Raw genomic sequence first — 19822 nt, 5'->3', positions numbered from 1 at the left:
AGTAGAGCTGGATTTCATTAGGAGTCCTTTTCCTTTCCTGGAAAAAGGAACAACTTGACAGGTTTTGAATCACTTCATCTAAACATCAACTCCTACCCCTGTAACTAAAATACCATTACACATGTTTATTTAGCTGCTTTTTTTTTTTTTTTTACTCTTATAAAGTACATGATGTTATGTTGTGGAAGCTCCCACCCAGTTTTGGTGCACCTTGGTTAATGTGATAAGAACATTGTGACAGCTGGGCAGCAGTAGCCACCATTCATCCTTGCAGAATAACTCACCAAGCCACAGCAGAGGTTCTCTAAGAGCATTTAGCTACTCCTGGCCTGTGCTGTGAGGGTGGTCCAGCTAGCCTAGAACCTGGATCGCATTATCATCTACATTAAGGACATGGTCTGAACTCAGCAGCTTAGTTGTGGCCCATCTGTACTTTCTTCCTGAATTTCCTTCCCATGGATGGCAGCAAGGGTAAAGGAAGGCAAATGTCACCTCAAAATGCAGTCAGGTTTTAGAAACATTCCTAGGTAGCACTTGCACCTTCTGGACAGAGCTGATGCATGTGCTTCACTTGCACTGAGGTATGTTAAAGCATATATGAATGTGTTTGGGCTGGCCATTCCCATAAGAATTGTGTGGTGCTATAGTTAATGCTAATTAAATGATCATCATGTACTGAAGGAAACCTTTTACCTCAAGCTTTGTGTTGGGATACTGTCAGGCCCTCTGGGAGAGATGGAATAGATTCTCTGCCTGCTTTCAGAGGAGCAGAGCAATGTAAGGAGCGGAACCTGGAGAGATGCCAAAATATTGAAACCCTTGGCTAATTTTGAAGTACTCCTGAATAAAGCTAATGTGTCAGTGAGGCCCTAGGCTGCAGTGGATTTCTGTGGGAATAATTAATCTAAGAGCATTGATATTGGTGTGTGGGTTTTTTACATGACTTCCTAATCATCTGACTCAGTATCCATTTAGTGTTGATAGTAGCATAGGTTTCCAGGGCCTTGTATCCAAAATGCTGTGGAGAGTCTACTGAGGCTCTTTTGGCACTTCAGCTATTACTTTGCTGATTGTCCACCACTGCCATTAAAGGAAGGTCTTGAGTATGCCCCTGAAGAATAGCAGGTTGAAAGCTTATGGGTAGGAAGTAGAGACCAAAGCAACAAACCTTGTGGTTGGTGTCTTGCTACAGGCTGCCCAATGGAGGGGAGCATACAAATTTCAATTGCCCCTCTGCTCTGGTGCGACCCCACCTGGAGTACTGCATGCAGCTCTTGAGCCCACAGTACAGAAAGACATAGATCTGTTGGAGCAGGTCCAGAAGAGGGCTAAGTACTTAAAGGGGATTAGAAGAGAAATTGGGACAAATCTTTTAGCAGGGCCTGTTGTGATAGGCCATAGGGTAATGACTTTTAAATAAAAGAGGGTAGGTTTTCCTGAATATAAGGAAGAAATTTTGTAACAGTGAGGTGGGTGAAACACCAGAGCAGGTTGCTGAGGGAAGTGACATTCCTGGTGACATTCAAGGTCAGGTTGAACAGGGCTGTGAATAACCTGATCTAGTTGAAGATGTCGCTGCTCATTGCAGGGGGTTTGGGCTAGATGATGTTTAAAGGTCCCTTCAACCCGAACTGTGTTATGATTGTGTGTCACAGGACTCCAGGGGGTAGAGTGGAAAGGCATAAAGGTATTCTTCTTGATAATGCCAGTCAGGTAGGATTGATGCAGGACGGCCCCTGGTTCTGCAGGTGACGTTGCAGTGTAGGCACTGTTTTTTATGGACTGTCTTCGTAGATGGACAAGATAACAGGCAGTGAACAGAAACTGCAGCAAGGGAAATTCTGACTAGATATTTTCACACACGTGAAAGAAAAATGTACTATGAGGTTTCTCAAACATTGGAGCAGGTTGCATCCCATCATGATTTATAACTGATCAAGGCCATAACAAAGTTAGCCCTGCTTTGAAGTGGGTCGCTTGGGGTGGACCAGAGGATCTTCCAACCTGATTATTCCAACTTAAATTATTGAATGATTCAGAGTCTTTATGACTCTTAAATTTCAAATAATTTTCTATGCAGAAGTGTAATGGAAGCTCATAGGTTGTGAATTCCTTATGTACAGTCAGTGACTTCTGCATCTGAGGCTTCTCTCTTTTAAGAGAGCTTAATCTTGTTTGTGAAAACCTGACAAATTCCAGCTCGCATTGCTGTAACTAAATAAGACTGCCGGCTTACAGATTCACACCACTGTTAGCACTTTGGATTAGTTACATGACCATTAGCCTAATAGAAGCAGCCAGAGTAGGTGATTGAAGACATCTTGAAATAAATTAGATAAGTCTATTTTCTAAAGCACAAAGAGGCTTTGTGTTTTAAAGCTCAGAGGAAAACCATTTTTAAAATCCAACTCTAAAATCCTCCAAATACAGTGAAATTTACTGTGCACTTCTATTGACCAAACTATATTTTAGGAAAGGTTAGAAGATAAAGTTGTGAATCCTGTTGCCGCAAACCCATCATTCTTTATTTCTTAGGATAAGTCTGCTGTATTCTTACTTGATTTTTCTTCAGTTTAAGGAATCCATGCTAATTATTTTTAACTGAGCACTTAATGCCTGAAGTATTTTCAGATGAAAGCATCGACCCTTGTCACTAACAATCTACACTGTAGAACTTCAGTTCTGTTGCACAGAGTTGGTGCTTTTGCACATTTTTCTAATACCAAAGTTCTATTCAAAATGGAAATGTGTTTTATCGGTTCTTATAATAATGTTTCTGGTTCTCATAGTTGGTAAAAAAAGAAATAAATTCTTTTTTGTTTTAACAAGAGGCATAGGTCTGCAGATCATCATTTAATAAAAGCTGGAAATACGCAGAAAGCCATATATCAGGTGTGCTTTAAAAACATTAAATCATAACTGCATTGCAGGAGATGTAGGAGTTGCTGCCAATTTCAGTAGACTGCTTTTCTTAGCCACCATTACTGTAGTTTAATTTTCAACTTCTCCAGATTCTTTTAGATCTTTTTAAATCCAAGATAGAGTCAAATACTAACAATCTTTTAAACTCTGTTTCTGTTTATTTTAACCACCAAAGAGAATATTTCACAGCTGGTAATCCTGCTGTGTGTATCTGAATATCAAGGTCAGTTTATGCCTTGCTTTTCTGTGATGTTCTCTCTTCTCTTCTTTTAGTGGACATCAGAAATAATGAGTAATGGCCTGAGATTTAGTACAGTGACTGCTTGTAGTACAGCATCATGGATTCGCTGGGTTTATTTTGCAATTACTGGCTTTAATAATTAAGGGGAATATTATCATGATGAGGTTTAAAGGCTTCAAAACCCTCATTTGTCTCATATCCAGAAACATGACCAGCTTCTTAAAAATATTACTACTGATAGAATTTATAATTCTCTGTTATAATACTTCTGGCCCTTGAGTCTAATTAATCAAGTCTTAAATGCATGGGCTTAATTTGGTGAGCCAGAGTGATGTGAAATACATAATTAGCCACTTTGTTGAAGTGTGCATATTACAGTACAGTGCCTGATTTTCTGGTCAGTGAATGACAACCTTATGACTCTTTTTCATATCTAAACACTTCACATTGTAATAGTTCTTGTATTTAAAGTTATTCTAGGTGTAAAGGTCCAATTCATGCTTAGCATTTTAATAACTGCCTCTGCTTTATGGTTTTCTAAGAGACAAATGTTCATCTCTATAAACTTATAATCTATGGCTTATTTTAGTTACAAGTTAAACATAATTATATGCAGCATGGTATTCTTAAGGTCATGGAATGTAACATGGCTTTTGGTTTGATTTGGTTTAGTTTGTAAAAGCTGTAATTGTCAATGGAGTGTTCCATTTTACAACTCTACAATTCTTTCCCTACAACTGACATCAGTCATAGATAGAATGCTTCTAAATATTTACTTTTGCTTTAGAAATGTCTCACTTTAAAGTGGTAAATTGTGGTAAAATAAAACATTCCTTGTGTATTTCTCTTCTGGAAATATTTGCTTTAGACTTTGTCATTGCTTTGAGGCTTTTATTCGTCTATCATGTAACAGTTTCAGGTATCATTGAGGGACTTCATTTTGATATATGATTCAAGCCTTGAAAGTCACAATAGCCTGTGAGTGATCTGGCATGAGAATAAAAAATCAATAAGTTTTTGCATTTTTACATCCTACCTGATCTTGTTCGTCTGTATGAAAACATAATTGTGTTAGAGTCCAATGTGTCAAAACCACTCCTAGATAGTCAGGAGCTACCAGACTTCAGATGCATTACATACTGGGTATTCTAGGTTTTCAGCATACAAAAATAAATATATGAGGTATTTTGAGTCTTATTTTCTAAGGACAGTGAATTATTAGGCAGAGGGCAGGAGGGGATATGATATTTACATTACTTTGCGTGGTTCCATAATTTACCACGTAGGTGATCTCCCTCATGTGTTTACAAATATGATTCTCTTTCTACTGTGTATAAATAGTACATGTATAAATAATACACTCATGCATAATGTTGCTGAAAGTGTTCGTTTAAAATAGAAGTTTAATTAGAAGTTACTTTTTTTCCATATTTTCTTCTAATTTGTTTTTTACATTACAGGGGACAAATACAAAGCAAATATGGGTTAAATCTTTTTTTACTTCATGTGTTAATATCAAAAGTTCATTGTTCCTCCCAGCTGAGACTGAAAACATGGCTCATTTAATCTTTGTAATACTTGGCTCTAGAATTAAAATTCAGAGGAAACAGGATCTGACTATGAGTCAGTATGCAGAACAGTGAAGGATAGGAGCCATGAAGAAACATTCTTTTTCTTTCAGCCCAAGGTCTTTATCATTATTGAGAATCAATGCCATATTGCATAATAGTAGGATGTGAGTGCCAGACCATGATCTGTTTTGATCAGGATTAAAATGCTGATGTTATTTCCTTGATTTAGTTCTAATTTCTGCTGTATTTTCTATAAATGCTTTAAGCTAAGAGACTTCCTTGCAAATATTTTCAGAGCACCTTGTGTTGTTGTATCAAACGCAGTCACTCACTGTCACCTTTCTTATCCTTTTGGAAGTAATTATTGACTTGGATATTTTGATGATGTTGAAATAATCTCCAAATTGTATTCTGTAGAGCCTGACAAATTGTTTGGCATAGGAAATGGACTCCGGGTCATCCACTCATGAGAAGCTGTCTTACACATGAATGCCAAATCCCAAATGACTTCAACAGTGATAAGCAGTACTAATGAAAATCATTTTCTTACGTGGGATATAATGCACATTTCTACCTCTCATTCCAATAATAAATTAAATTCACAATTTGAACCAAATGTTGTGGAAACAGATAATCTACCGTATGCAGTATCTCAGTGTCATCTTTTCAGCTCTGCATAATACTTTTTTCACTGGTAATTACCTAATTGCTTTCTAGCCTGCTAAGAAAATATTTCTTCATTTTGATGTCTTTAAACTGTGCTTTTGTTCAGTAGTTTACAGTATGTTGGTCCTGTATAATGGGTGTTTATCATTCATACTATAGATAGCAGAATGTCTAATTATGGTTATGCCACTGTGCTGAAAAGAATTGTTACAATCCAAGCCAAGTCTGAATTGCAGTTGCTGAAAGCAAGATTAGGAAGCAGTCTTGTACATCTCAACCAAGGAAGAAGCACTTCCCTTGCCTTTTGTTAAGCCAAAAAAAATGTGCTCACAGTGTTCAGCAATAGCTAACAGTGAAGAAAAACGCTCCTTAGCAACAGAAGTTCATGAAATAAAAGAGGGATTTAAATGCAGCTTAAAATTAGGGAAATAGCGTCTGTCAGATTTAAAAATGTGGAAATAGATTCTCTGTTACAGACAGGAGGAAGGCAAATATAAAAGCTCAGAAATATCTTCTAAGTCAAGATGGGGAAAGAAGTGCACTCTGGTGCATATTCCTTTCGCTACAAGCTGCCAGACGTATGTCCATGCTATTTAGTGTGCATCTGGTCTTCTAGGAAGTGCATTGCTCTAGAGGGAATGGAATTGATGATATATTTTTTTTAAATGACCCAGCTCTAGGTCTGTGTCTGTAAAGTTCAGGAAATATTTCTTACTGAAATTTGGAGTGAAGGTTTTAGTAGTGACTGCTTTTTTCAGCCTCCTGTAAATACTTTTATGGCCTGATCCCTCTTTGTCTTGCACGCAGTGCCTTTCTTTCGAATGTCATCCACAGAACACATTTGAAACAATCAGAGCTTCGGAGGAAAAGGCTACCCTCTGTACAAGACACAGCTAAACGTCTAGGACTTTGGTAAAACAACAGGACTGATATTTTTTTACTACTGTTTTGTATAGGTTTGTAATCGGACGAGAAAAACCAGGACAAGTGAGTGAGGTTGCGCAGCTGATCAGCCAAACTCTAGAACAAGAACGCCGCCAGAGAGAGCTGCTGGAGCAGCATTATGCACAGTATGATGCAGATGATGATGAGGTAAGAGACTGTATTAACACTTCACTATTTCTTCTTTTTTAATGTTTTATTTTCTGTTCCTAATTCCTTCTTTTTAATTGTCACTCAGAGGTCAGCTTTTGGCCCTCTCCATTACCTCTGCTGCTGATTTTTACAGATTTTGATGGTGAATCTTATTTGAAGAACAAAGTTACTGAGAAGTTTTCCACATGAATTTAAAATACTTGTTTTGTTAGGGAAGAGCAAATAGAAAATTGGTCAGTGCTGCTGTAATCATTGCTCTTCCTCTGAAGGTGTATGCTTTTCTGAAATAAGGGAATAAAGTTGGCTTCTGAAACAGTAGTTTTTGTGAAAGCTGGTAAAAGTCACTCCTAACTTTTAAGGGGTTGAGGAAGTTTTAGACCTTTTTTATTTTTTCCTGGAAGAACTTACCTTCTTCTTAATTCAGAACATTAAGAAATACTCCGAGAAATCCAGGTAAGACCTCTCCTTCCATGCTCTTGCTTTTTACTTCTGGGTGAACAGATACTCCACAGAATAGATTGATGTTCACAATTAGTGTCTGATGTCCCAGTACAAAGGTTTTGAAACTATCAACTTTATACAGTAAATATTCCATTATTTCTTTCTGTTCTCTGAAAACTCATATCTAAATACCAAGATACTTGAAAAGATTCACGAGATAGCTTTTTCAGAGACTACTGTCTGTGTTACACCCTCAATTAGCTGCTGGGTTAAGGAAAAAGGCAGGTGTTGTAACAAACCCCTTCCACATAGACCAAACATACCACCTTCATTTTTCATTATCTTACATAATTTTATGCAAAATGCCAGACTCCATGCATTGGTGTGCTTTCGTCCTGGGGCAGACTTTGTGGTTTTTTTATGGAAGGAGGCAATAGAGAAGGGATGATGGTAGAGAATTAATGCTATGCATTTATTTCAGTGTCATTTTCTGTTAGGTACTGAGACAAGGCTTCTAAGCAGTGAAATAGGAAAAGCAATACTCTGGGATAAAATCAGCATACACTCAGATTTTGAAATACACTGTTGAGCTAGCAGTTGGTCAGAACAGGTGTCCCAGAAGACTAAGTAAAAGTCCTATCTAGCCCCAGTGGTGCTTTCACTTACTTTAATATTAATAATATTGCTGATGTTAAAAATAAAAATATTATAATATGTTTTTAAATAAATCCTGTCATAGGTGCATATTTAATTGATATAAATAAAATCATACTTGTCTGTGTTAGGGATGCATATGTGTATGTGCTGTGTGAAACCATGAAGGCCAGAAAATCCATATCCTCTCTGTTCCTTCCTTAAACCATAGAAGCATGCAAGTCTTCTAGCTTCCGTTTAATCTAGAATTAAAATTCAAAACCTTAACTAATTTCTTGAAGGAATTCAACCAAGAAGAAACAACCCCCTCTAGCCTTTGGGACAAGAGACTTCTCACAACTCATCACAGATTTCGGTTTTTTATCTTTTTGTTGCCTACCATCCAAGTAAATTCACATAACTTGCACCATTCCCAGGCAATTGATATAATGGAAGCTCTAATCTAATGCACATTAGATGCAGTTCAAAACCATTTTTGGTCACCACAAGCACTTCTAGTCCTTTTACTGCATTACACTTTGTGCTCACCTTGCTCTGTGAGGGCAAACATGGCTGGGTTTGTGTTGCTGTATGACACACACCACTGCCAGCCCTGTGTTCTTTGACTCTGGTAGGCAGGCATCTTTTGGGCAGGAAAATCTCAGTTTACAGTATCTGTATGAATATGCACAAATGTACAAAATCCCCTACTCTTTCATTTCCTCAGGGTGATAGTGATTCTGAGCGCATGAAATTCAGGAATATTTGGATTGCTGAGTGGCACAGAATTATACAGGAGTTGCTTAGTCTCAGAGCTATCAAACTGTCCTATTCATTTGCAGGCAGCTCTTAAAATATGGTAACATAGATTTCCAGCTACAAAGCTGCATAAATAAACAAGAAAATGATCTTTATTCAACCCTCCATTGAGGCTGTCAAATTCTGAGCCTCAGAGGCTTTACCACAGAGACAGCAATAACAGATGAGGTTTCCAGAGCAGGAAATCGGTGGTCTGTGTTTGTGTCCTGCAGTCACTGCACCTGACTGTGTTTGGTAGAGCTGGTGAAATCACAGGCAGAGAGCGAGTGCCAGGCATTTGCAAGTCCTGGTGTTTTATTTTGCTGTGCCACCAGCTGGCTGGATTACCTCTGTTTTGAAACTTAGGACAGTCTTCATCATAGCCCAGGCAGGATCTAGCTGTTTGAGAAGGATCTGTGTTCTTTAAAATAGCAGCATTATTGAAACAATTTCGACTTCTGTGAGCCAGTGTGCGCTGGACTTGAGTCAGACACTAAATCAGAGAAGCTTGTTAGCCTGCTGTAACTTCTCATTCCATTTCCTTGCAGGAATGTTACATGACAGTTCTTTGTTGGGGAAGTTTCATACTAATACAGATGGTGTTTCCAGAAAGATACATCATTTGCTACAGAAGTGATCCCGAAAGAAACATTATTTACTATATAAATGCCCTGCATCCTTGCACTTCAGAGTCTGCTGTTACCATGGGCTGCAGATTTTCACAGGGTTGCAGGATGCTTTCAGATGCTCTTTCATTTAAATCTTTGCAAGCAAACAAAAGAACCTTGTATAGAACTGACAAACACTAAAGAAAAGAGGTGCCCACAATGGGCAAAGACAAGCAGAATAAATGTGCAATAGCTCACAATGTGTTCTTGAGCTCCCACAGAACACACAGAGCCAAGAGTATCACTTATTTCTCAAGTACTACTTAGGGTAGGCAGCGTTGGCATTTCCAGTTGAGTCTGTGCTAACTACAGTAAAGCTGGAGAGTATGTTGTGTTAGGTACTGCCCCTAGATAACCTGTTGCAGAGTTTACTCATCACCAGCTCCTAAAATCCCACTTTTTTTTTTTAAATTTATAGTATTCTGTCAGAAAACAAAAAGGCTTTGACGTAGGCACTATCTTTGTATTTCCTACTTAGTGTATTAAGTATGACCTAAATCTGTATCCTTGACAGAAACCTTTGACACCCCTGTGTTAACACAGTGTTCTGGGCACATTTTAGTCAAATTCTGCCATTCCTTGGAATTTTGATTTGTATGTGGTATTATCTTCTCAATGTTCTACAGTTAATGGAAGAAGCCACATAAAGCAGATGACCTGTTACCCTGCAGGCTGCACACCGTGTTGCAGGATGTGAAATTAGTAACGTATCACAGAATTCTATTCACTCTGTGGCCACAGACAAGTAGTTTTATGCAAGTGACATTTTAATGTATTTTAATATCACTAATAGTAATTTGAATATTTTCTAATTTTTCATTGTTATTTACCAGGATATTCTTATATCAAAGCAACGTTCGAACCACTCAAGAAAATCTTAACACACACGTTGCAATTTGTTTGAATGTCTAACCCCAAAGAGTACATTTGTTAAACAAAATCTTTCTGAGAGTACTTTTCCAACATCATCAATATGAAGCGCTCTTGTAAAAGCGATGATTGATATGATTTTTACCACTATATTAAGTAAAAACCATGAAAAAAAACAAATGAAGAGGCAGGCTTGAGTTATTTCTATAGCTCTTGCAATGGTGTTCCCTGATTTTGGAGAGTTTCAGCACAAACAAAAGATTTATCTTGATGCAGTCTTTGTTATGGTGATTTAGGGGAGGTCTGTCTCCATTATTCTGACTGGTGCTGCTCCTCCTTCTTTCTGCTTGGGAGTGTTAGGCCCATTTCAAGAATTTACAAGGCAGCTAAACAATGTGAGTTACACATTTCGCCTTTTAAAGCAGGAAATTGCATTTTGTGCCAATAAAGATAATTTCATGCTATTAGCTGTGATAGCATATAGGAAAATTGAATGGCTAATAACAGAAGTTATTGCTGTGGGTTGGATGAGCTTAAGCCCTAGGTACTACTGAAAGGAGAAATAGATCTTTTGTATGGATGAATTTTGTTCACCAGTACAGACTGAAGAGTCCGAGATTTTCCTTCAAGAGCATGTAAGTTTTCACTGACTTTCAAGTAAAAAAAGTGTCACTGTTGTTGTCAGATGAGAAAACAAAACGTATTGCAAGGAACCTCGGGCAGCTATAATAACAACTCACAAGGCTTTGTTGGTTTGAAATAAAATAACTCTTGTCTGTGCCTTGCTGCTCCTTGTAAAGCACTGACCTTCCCATTCTAAGCTTACTGGCGCAGGGTCTGAACAACCTTTTGGTAGTTTCTGGTGAAACAAAAGTCAGAGAATTTTTTCGGGGAAAGCATGTTTCATGTAGTTTATGACATGTATTTCCTTAAAGCACAGACTGGTTCGTTTGAACGTGTAATTTGTCTTTCATGGGATTACAAGATCAGATTACTTTCTTTTGAAAATAAGAGCAGAAGTCCCATTTATTTCTGTGTTCTGTAATGTGTTTGTGTCATCCTGCTGCCTTGTTTACCTGAGCAAACTGCAGTGCTTTGCTTTGATGACTACTTTTGCATTAATTGAAGCAAAAATGACAGTGTCCACGGACACTCATTATGTACAATTTGAAGCAAGATTTTCCTTTGTGTTCATTTTTGGCTACCTGATGACCATCTTCAAACAGTTAGGCTCTGGAGGCCAGGAGAATATTGCTGGCTCTTGAATTTTTCCCCAGTATAACCTATTCCTTCATACGTGTTTGGGGGTTTTTTTGTATGCTGTACTTTTCTTTAGTGTAAGTCTTTTGAGGGATCATAGAATCATAGAATGGTTTGGGTTGGAAAGGACCTTAAGATCATCAAGTTCCAACCTCCCTGCCATGGGCAGGGACACCTCACACTAAACCATGTCACCCAAGGCTCTGTCCAACCCAGCCTTGAACACTGCCAGGGATGGAGCATTCACAACTTCCCTGGGCAACCTATTCCAGTGCCTCACCACCCTAACAGTAAAGAACTTCCTCCTTATATCCAATCTAAACTTCCCCTGTTTCAATTTGAACCCATTACCCCTTGTCCTGACACTACAGTCCCTAATGAAGAGTCCCTCCCCAGCATCCCTATAGGCCCCCTTCAGATACTGGAAGGCTGCTGTGAGGTCTCCATGCAGCCTTCTCTTCTCCAGGCTGAACAGTCCCAACTTTCTCAGCCTGTCTTCATATGGGAGGTGCTCCAGCCCCCTGATCATCCTCGTGGCCCTCCTCTGGACTTGTTCCAACGGATCCGTGTCCTTTTTATGTTGAGGACACCAGAACTGCACACAATACTCAAAGTGAGGTCTCATGAGAGCAGAGTAGAGGGGCAGGATCACCTCCTTCGACCTGCTGGTCACGCTCCTTTTGATGCAGCCCAGGATACGGTTGGCTTTCTGGGCTGCGAGCGCTCACTGAAGCCGGCTCATGTTTATTTTCTCATCGACCAGCACCCCCAAGTCCTTCTCCACGGGCTGCTCTGAATCTCTTCTCTGCCCAGCCTGTAGCTGTGCCTGGGATTGCTCTGACCCAGGTGCAGGACCTTGCACTTGGCATGGTTAAACTTCATGAGGTTGGCATCAGCCCACCTCACAAGCATGTCAAGGTCCCTCTGGATGCCATTCCTTCCCTCCAGCGTATCAACTGAACCACACAGCTTGGTGTCATTGGCAAACTTGCTGAGGGCGCACTCAATCCCACTGTCCATGTCAGCAAGGAAGATGTTGAAAAAAGTTTTAGCTAAACTCATCTGATTTATTTTTTTACCCAAACTGGAAAATCTAATTAGAATTTTGAATTACATTAATATATTATTTTTAAATGCACATGTAGCTGATCTGGTTTTTTTACATAAGCTGGGCATAAATTTGCTAGTTAATGAACCTGTTTTGCCTCCTCTTGCATACTTCAGAGATTTCCTTGCCACTGCTGATGGACCTGACAAGACGATTTTTTCATGTATAAATGATAGTTGTGTACCACCTAAATAGGTTGGGTTTTTTTTCAGAGAAGTGACTACAAAATTGGCAGTACATGGATTGGGCTAGTATTTTGTCCCCACAATAATTCATTTCATTGACATCTCACTGGGATTTTTGAGTTTGTTGTTCTGCTTCTCACCGCCCTGATGGTGTGTGAAGGCAGTGATATGTGCTCCTGGAAAAAGCCAGGAGAGTTAGCAGCCTAATTTTCCATTTAGACAGTAACTGCACATAGCCATGTGGAATAAAACAGGAACAGAAGTTACTACAAGTGTAGCATAACAGAAGAAATTTGTGTGTGTGAGATCTACACATACAGAATGATCAATTTAATTTCAGTGTTGTTTTGTTTAGTTGTACACTAACATGCCTGAAAACTCCAGTGAGATGGATTGTGTGTTCTTTTGCTTCTGTTTCAAATAAGGAAAAAAGAAGCAAAATCAGCTGTTAACTTTTTTTTTTTGCTGAAGACTACTCAGGTTCTTAGTTTTGGTAGATGTTAAGTATGTAAAATAAATTAGAACTGTATATTTCATTGGAGAATATAAAAAAGATAGAGATAGCTGTCCTAAGAAGTGGCTTGCATTAACAGTGATGCTTATGTATGGAAGTATGGATAGGTTGTGCATGTTGGACACTTCCTTCTATTTGGTGGTTCTTTTAACATCAGATTTTTCTAACTCATTCTGTGCTTTCTGTGCGGTTTGCCTTTCTTCGCTTTTTAAAACTTCAGTGAGGAGAATATAGATTTTTCATGATCTCTAAAAGTCCCTTCCAACCCAAACTGTTTATGATTCTATATGCTATTTGTCCAAGAAATGGTGATGGTTTATTGCAAGTATACCATCCTATTGGGTGCATACATGCATCTTTTCTATGTGTACTTGTGCACCTGGGCTTACATGCTTCCATGCACTGCTTTTTAGTTGAGAGAGATTCCCATAAGCCTAAAGAACAGCTGGGAAAATAAATTAAGGTAGCAATTTGAGATTCAAACTGTCGTTCGGACATTCAAGTTCTTAAATGTTGTTTTTAAAAGTTCTTTTGACAAAAAATGACACTAATTGATAATCCTGGTGCTATTGGGAATACTCTTCTGATAACAATGTTACGTGTCATCTTGGGAACTGAAACAAAATCTTGAGTAGTTTTGTCAAATTTTAGTGTTATTACTGTATAAACATAAGAAGGACTGCACCCCTTCCCCCACCCTTCCTTTTCCATGTATTTATTGAGTCCCAAGCTTTATAAATCCAGATGTGGCCCTGAGGGAAGTGTTTGCTTTATACTATTTTTGCACAGTCATTTGCACAGCCAGCAGGCTGTTTGTGATCTGTACATGATGTACTCTGGCTTCCAGAGGGAGCCCTGCTGAAGTGACATGGTACCCAGCAACGTTCGGCATGGGCAGAGATGAGCACAGGTGTCTGTGCAGATGATTATCTAGGCAACCTGGAGATTAATATTGCAGGCTTTTTCTTTTCAATATTCCCTTTTTATTTTATCTTGGGATACTGATTTTAAATTATGATTTTTTTTAAATCCTGTTTTGTCAACAAATTGTTCACATCTCATGGTTTAGTGGCCCAAGAAACACCCACATTTGCTGTTTAAAACTAGCTAGAAGCAGCTCCTTATTCAGGGTAAAAACTCAGTAAAAACTGACATCAGTCTCTGAACTTATCTCTGACACTCAAGTTTCTATTTCCTGCTGTTGTCTGAGTGAATGTGACTTTTCTATTGTTGATTTGTTTATAAAGAACAAACCAGTTGATTTTCAAATTCAACATGGGATATCAGTGAAGAGTTACTTTCTCCAAATTGCAAAAGACTAATCAAGATCCTGTCAGTCCTGCTCTGCTTTTATTTCTGTTTGGAAAAGATTCATTGCTAACTCTGAGATGAATTTGGAGAGGTCTTCCTATGGGAAAGAGTCCTCACTTGTAAAAGGGTGAAAGCCGTTGAATACAGAGACAGTAATGCTTAAGACAGTCTTCTCTCTCTTAGTATTCTGAAATAATTACTGTGGAGTTGTATTTTGTCTGGTAAAATTCATAAGCACTGGGATTATAGCCAGAGAAATAGGTAACCTTTTTTGTATGCAGTGTACTGTGTTTGCACGGTAGCTTAATTACTCTTTGAACAGTCTCTGCCCAATAAGAGGATAACTGGAATTTCTTAAATGCTATAAAATTAAGACAGGGGAATATGCCACAGATGAAGAAGATGACGACATGGGACCTGTCCTTCCAGGAGGTGACATGGCTATTGAAGTGTTCGATCTCCCTGAAAATGATGACATGTTCTCCCCGAGTGATGTGGACACCAGCAAGCTTGCTCACAAATTCAAAGAGGTAAGTTATAGATCAGAAAATATCCCTGAAATATCTCACTGGAATTAGATTTCTAGTTATCCCATTGCTCAGTGCTTGTCTTTTCTCTTGAAAATGAGAGTTGATTTCTAAGAGTTTGTATACTCAGTACTTGCGAATGACTTCAAAAGTTCTGCTTAAAAGAAATGGAACTGTTCTTCAAATTTTTTTAGCATCAGATTTCAGGTGACTACTGTGTTGGTGGAGGGTAATTTATAATTAAAGTTTTCAGTAGAGAAGTTAGTCTGCCTTCAGCACTTAGTTTGCATTTTGTGACCAGGAAGACAGAGTGCAAGTTAATTCACTGTTCACAGATTGCTACTTCTGGGATTTTTTTTGTTGGTTTTTTTTTTTCTTTTTTCTTTTTTTTTTTTTTTTTGCAAGATTCCAGTCAAAAGGGATCAGGAAAACCAAAGACCAAATGCTAAATTTCAGTGAAAAGGGACATGTGGAGCTCATCCTGTACCATTATGTAGCAACTCGTCAGTGTACAACAGCATCATATGTTTGGCCATGTGTTTAGAAAGATGCTGTACTGGGGAAGCTGGCATGTTTCAAGCTGGTGTTTTACTAAATTCTGTGCTTACAGAGCTTGTATAGCATCCACTGGTACTAACTGGAGTTTGAGTCACTGGTGTTCATTGCAGTCGTTGAATTCATATAACTTAACATGCCAAAGTACTGAGAAATGTTTCTTCCGTATTTTAGGTTGTGCTTTTGATGTGCTTTATTTGTGAGCTTTTCCTGAATTATGATGCAGATAAAGACATGAAACAGTTGGCTTTGTCTGAGCCCACAATGATGGGCTGGGTGATGACAATAAAGAACATTTTAAATACAGGAATATGGAAAGTATCCAGAACCTAATAGGAGATTTGAGCAGCAGAACCTATGCCCATTTTATCCTTCTTCCCCTGTCCTCCCTCTTTCCCTCCATGCAAACCAGGTATTTTATCTTCTGTAAGTATATCTTACTCCCTAGTGGGAGTAATGTATGAAAAGGAATCAGTCAATGAGCAACCAGTCTTTCCCTTTTCTGCAGATACCCTTTGCAGCGTTTGGATGCATACTGTTATTCATTGTGGTTTCCTGAAAGTTTTTTATTTTACCAATAATTTTCTCACTCTGTATTTCAAGTTCCAGGCTCTTATGGAAATTAGCAGAACAGTTTACTTCATTTTCTAATGCTGTGCATCATACATAGTGATACTTTCTCAAACACTACCATTCTTATTATGCCAGTGTACCAGGGCTCTGCAAACCACAGATGGAGTGATGGGCAGAACCCTCACCTTTGACTAGATTACCTGTCAAACTATGCCTGAATAGAGTTTCCATCACCTTGGGCTGTTGCCATATTTTAGCATGTCCAAACTCTCTTGAAGCTTTCTGCTGACCTGTCTTATGTAATGGCCTAAAACCACTGGTGTAGAGATCAGGTGAAGGGTCTTTGGGTCCTCCAGGTCAAGCGCAGATAAGAGCCTGAGAAGAAAACATAAAATGCTGCTGCAGAAGAGCAGACTTTTTCAATAACCCACAGTTACTGCTGTTAGGAATATGCCACCTTTGTTTCAGTGATTGTATTTAACAGTACACAGCTGCATTTTGTTGGCTGCTACAGAGTGAGAGCATGTATTTTTCTTGGTATTTGCCCTGAATTCTTTCAACACTAGAGGACTTGTTCATGATCACGCTGCACAAGCCCACACAGTGTTTTCTGGAATTGTATTTAAAGAATAACTGTTCTTTCGTGTTCTTACTCCAGAGATTAATGAAAGTATTAAACAAGTGGGTTGGACATAATCTTTACACATAATAGTTTGACCTAATTAGTTGAATTCAGTCTTTGCAATGAAAAACGTGCTCACATGCTCTGAGAGCTCTCTTATTTGAAATGCCTTGGTTCTACAATGAAAGTCAAAAGAGAGATGGGCTTTCCTAGGTGTCATGGTTTAAGAAACCCAGTACACTGGGTGAATTGCAGTACTTCTGCAAGTCTTGTTTTCCTGGCTTTAAAACCAGAAAAATGGGCCTTATTTTCCCTAACTGCTTTGGGAGAAAGAGCTAGAAGCTTTATTTTAGCTGTGATGATTGAAGAGAGACAAGATCTGTAGGGAGAAGGGGCATCATATATAAGAATTAGGTATTACATTTCATATCGTAATGAAATATATGAAAAAATGGATTATTATGCAAAAATATGTAATGAATACATTAAAATTGTCATGGAGATTATTAAATTCCATTGAGTACTTTCTTTCCCAGTGTACTCTGGATATATTAACATTTGCTAGCTTTACTTTCATTCTACCTTTTGGTCTTAGGTGAATTCAGTTAATTTTCTCTATTTTTATATAATTTTCTCAACTTTTTATAAAATGTTTTATTGTTTTGAAGAAAATTAGTCAGCTTTTCAATATATATTTTGGAAGAAAATGTGCCAAAAATGATTCAAAATGTCTTCATTAAAATGAAACTTCATTCTCTTTGATTTCAGCTTCATTGAGTAAACCCCATAAAAATACAAAAGAATAACTGCCAAGAATTTGTCATGTGGGACATGGAGTAAGGTATTTCTGCACCCCTATTAGTAAACTTGATTGAGAATTTTTAATTATAGTGCCCAGATTTGATTGCCAAACAGTTAACCTTGCCTGTTGTTCTGTCTAACCGATAAATGTGTTAGTATTATGCAAGCATAATTAGTTCTTTAAAAAAGGAAAAGAAGAGAGTAGATGACCAGCTACACGTTTATCTGTTCAGCAGGGAAGTGTCTTTTCTTCTGCCTCAGTGGGATCTGCTGTACTGTGCACTGATTCAATGATCTGACTGGGTGCTCAGTATTCATTTTTTAACTTAATAACAGAGTATAAAAATAACTGTTAAAACCATCTGTACCTGAGCAGATTGCCATTTATGCAACAATTTGGAGATTATTTGTATGTAATAATAAGCTGTTTAAGTGCTGCTTATGGGTTTGTGGGCTTTTAGAAGAGATGGGAATGGATTGTAAGCAGGTAGCCTGAGGCTCTGAGTCTTGGCTTTTTGATTTCATTATTAACTCTGCAAAGGGCAAAGTCTAGCTCATCCATCCTTCCCCTGATTTTCTCTCACTCCAATACAATGAGGTGGCAGAATTAAGGCCTGGGCACTTTATACACACCATACATTTTGAGATGGTTCTTTCGTAATTTTTCATTACCGACAGAAATGGAATGTTAGCAGAAAATAGTCCTCAGCTCTGAAAATTGCAGATCAGAGGTTGGATTGAGGGAGCTCAAAAATTGCAAGTAACCTCTTGCAAATGTTAATCAACGTATCTCCTTAGTTTCCTCTCCTGTGTTTAGTTACAGAAATGTATATATCCTTCTTGGCTTCGTGGTCTACTGGGTGGAGTAGCACCACCACCTTCTTGCCATTACCACCACTCAATGACTAGCTTCATTTGAAAAGAAGTCTTTTATCTACCCCCACTGAGCATGTGAAGATTCATAGAAATTTTCAATGCAAAGTCAAAAAATGAGTGTAAGTGGCAGATGATCCTGGGGACTGGAAGTTCTTATAGTCTCCTCTGGAGACAGTGTTCCTAAACTGTTCCTGAGGTGGAACTGGTTGTATCAGTGTCTCCTTAATTCCTTCCAGCATAAATTCAGTAATTCTCCACAAGAAAGGACTAGGTTTATTCACTAGCTCAGGTAAAGACTGACCTGCAAACCCAACTGCATCTGAGAATGTGCATTTCCCATGCCACAAGAAGTGCATTCAAGAGGCTCCATGAAAAGGGAATTCCAAAAGCAGCTTGGCTTTTCTCAAAAATTCCTTTATTGATCAGTTCTGTGGTGGCTATTTTGAAAATTACTCTTCTTCTGCAGAACTTCTCTTTTGAATTATTTGTACATTTTTTCACTAACAGCGTGGTTTTCAAGAACGTGACCATTGCTTCACCACAGATAACTTCTGGTTCAGTACAGCTGCCTCACGTACTCCATTAGCTCAATATACACTATTCCCAAAGGATCCCGTTAGTCTTGTACAAGAAGTAACCCCCATGTAAAGCATGCATTTCCGTAGCTATTCCTGGTATTCATAAATAATGGACGAAGACTTTGTCAGTGACAGCTAAGGCTGTAATTCAGGTTTTGCCCTTGCCGTCAACTCCTTACCCAACACACACAAGTCACTGATTCAGATTAAACAGTGTATTAGATAATGGTTTTCAGGCCTGTCAGAAGTTTGTCCATGCTGCCTGCTTTAGACCAGCAGGGATTTGGGTGCAGAGCAGGACTGGGTGCATGTGCATCTTCATTTCCACTTGTATTAGGGTTCTGTTGTTGATGCTGTGGTATGATTTGTTCTTCAGAGTGTTCTTGAAGCCTGTGAATGCAGACCTTTGGGGGAAAGCTAAAGATTTCGGCTTTTCCTAATACGTACAAAGAGCTAAGGAGTATTCACTCCATGGGATCAGGCTAATATAGGTTAGTCCAAAAGAAATTCCCCTGGAGAGTGTGCAGGTGGATGCGAAGTCCTCAGCACCGACCCTTTCACTGTACAGATCCACTGCTATTGTGGCACGCTGCTTTATAATGTGACTACAATCTTTAGCGCACTGCCTGGGCTGTTAATCTACTTGCAATCATTTTGTGTGCTTGAATACTGTTTGCCTTTTTTTACAGTTTCCCCATGTTACAGCTCTCAATTGAGATTAGCTAGCTTGAGCAGATAACTCCAGCTAATGGTGGAGAAGGATAGCATCAGTTTATGGTTTTTCTTGCATGAAATAAACGTGTGGAACTTTCCCTCAAGGTTTTCCTGACTTCCTGAGTTGTTAAATCGCTTATTTCCATATTTGCTTTTTTGTACTGTGCCTGCTTTTGTCAATGCGATGGGACTTCCTGGCAGCACTGGGACATATTTCACGTTCACATCAGAGGAGAGCAAAGCCCAGCAGGATAACATCTTTTTCCTTTTTCTTTTTTTTCCCCTAAGCAGAA

General features: G+C 38.6%; 1 protein-coding gene across 4 annotated transcripts in view; it reads left to right on the top strand.

Moving 5' to 3' along the window:
- PPP1R9A (protein phosphatase 1 regulatory subunit 9A) overlaps positions 1 to 19822 on the top strand; it is a 136021-nt gene that overhangs the window by 85920 nt on the left and 30279 nt on the right. For all 4 annotated transcript variants that reach the window (XM_061350044.1, XM_061350043.1, XM_061350046.1 and 1 more), the window contains exons 5-6: positions 6357 to 6492; positions 14658 to 14813. In XM_061350044.1, the coding sequence (XP_061206028.1) occupies positions 6357 to 6492; positions 14658 to 14813 (292 nt within the window). The remainder of the gene's footprint in view (positions 1 to 6356; positions 6493 to 14657; positions 14814 to 19822) is intronic.

This window comes from Neopsephotus bourkii, unplaced genomic scaffold (genome assembly GCF_033783945.1).
Source record: "Neopsephotus bourkii isolate Nb327-2 ecotype Australia unplaced genomic scaffold, CSIRO-AGI_Nbou_v1 NB_479, whole genome shotgun sequence".
NCBI lineage: Eukaryota > Metazoa > Chordata > Aves > Psittaciformes > Psittacidae > Neopsephotus > Neopsephotus bourkii.
Note: the sequence above shows the minus strand (reverse complement) of the source record. Positions and strands in the feature narration are given on the sequence as shown.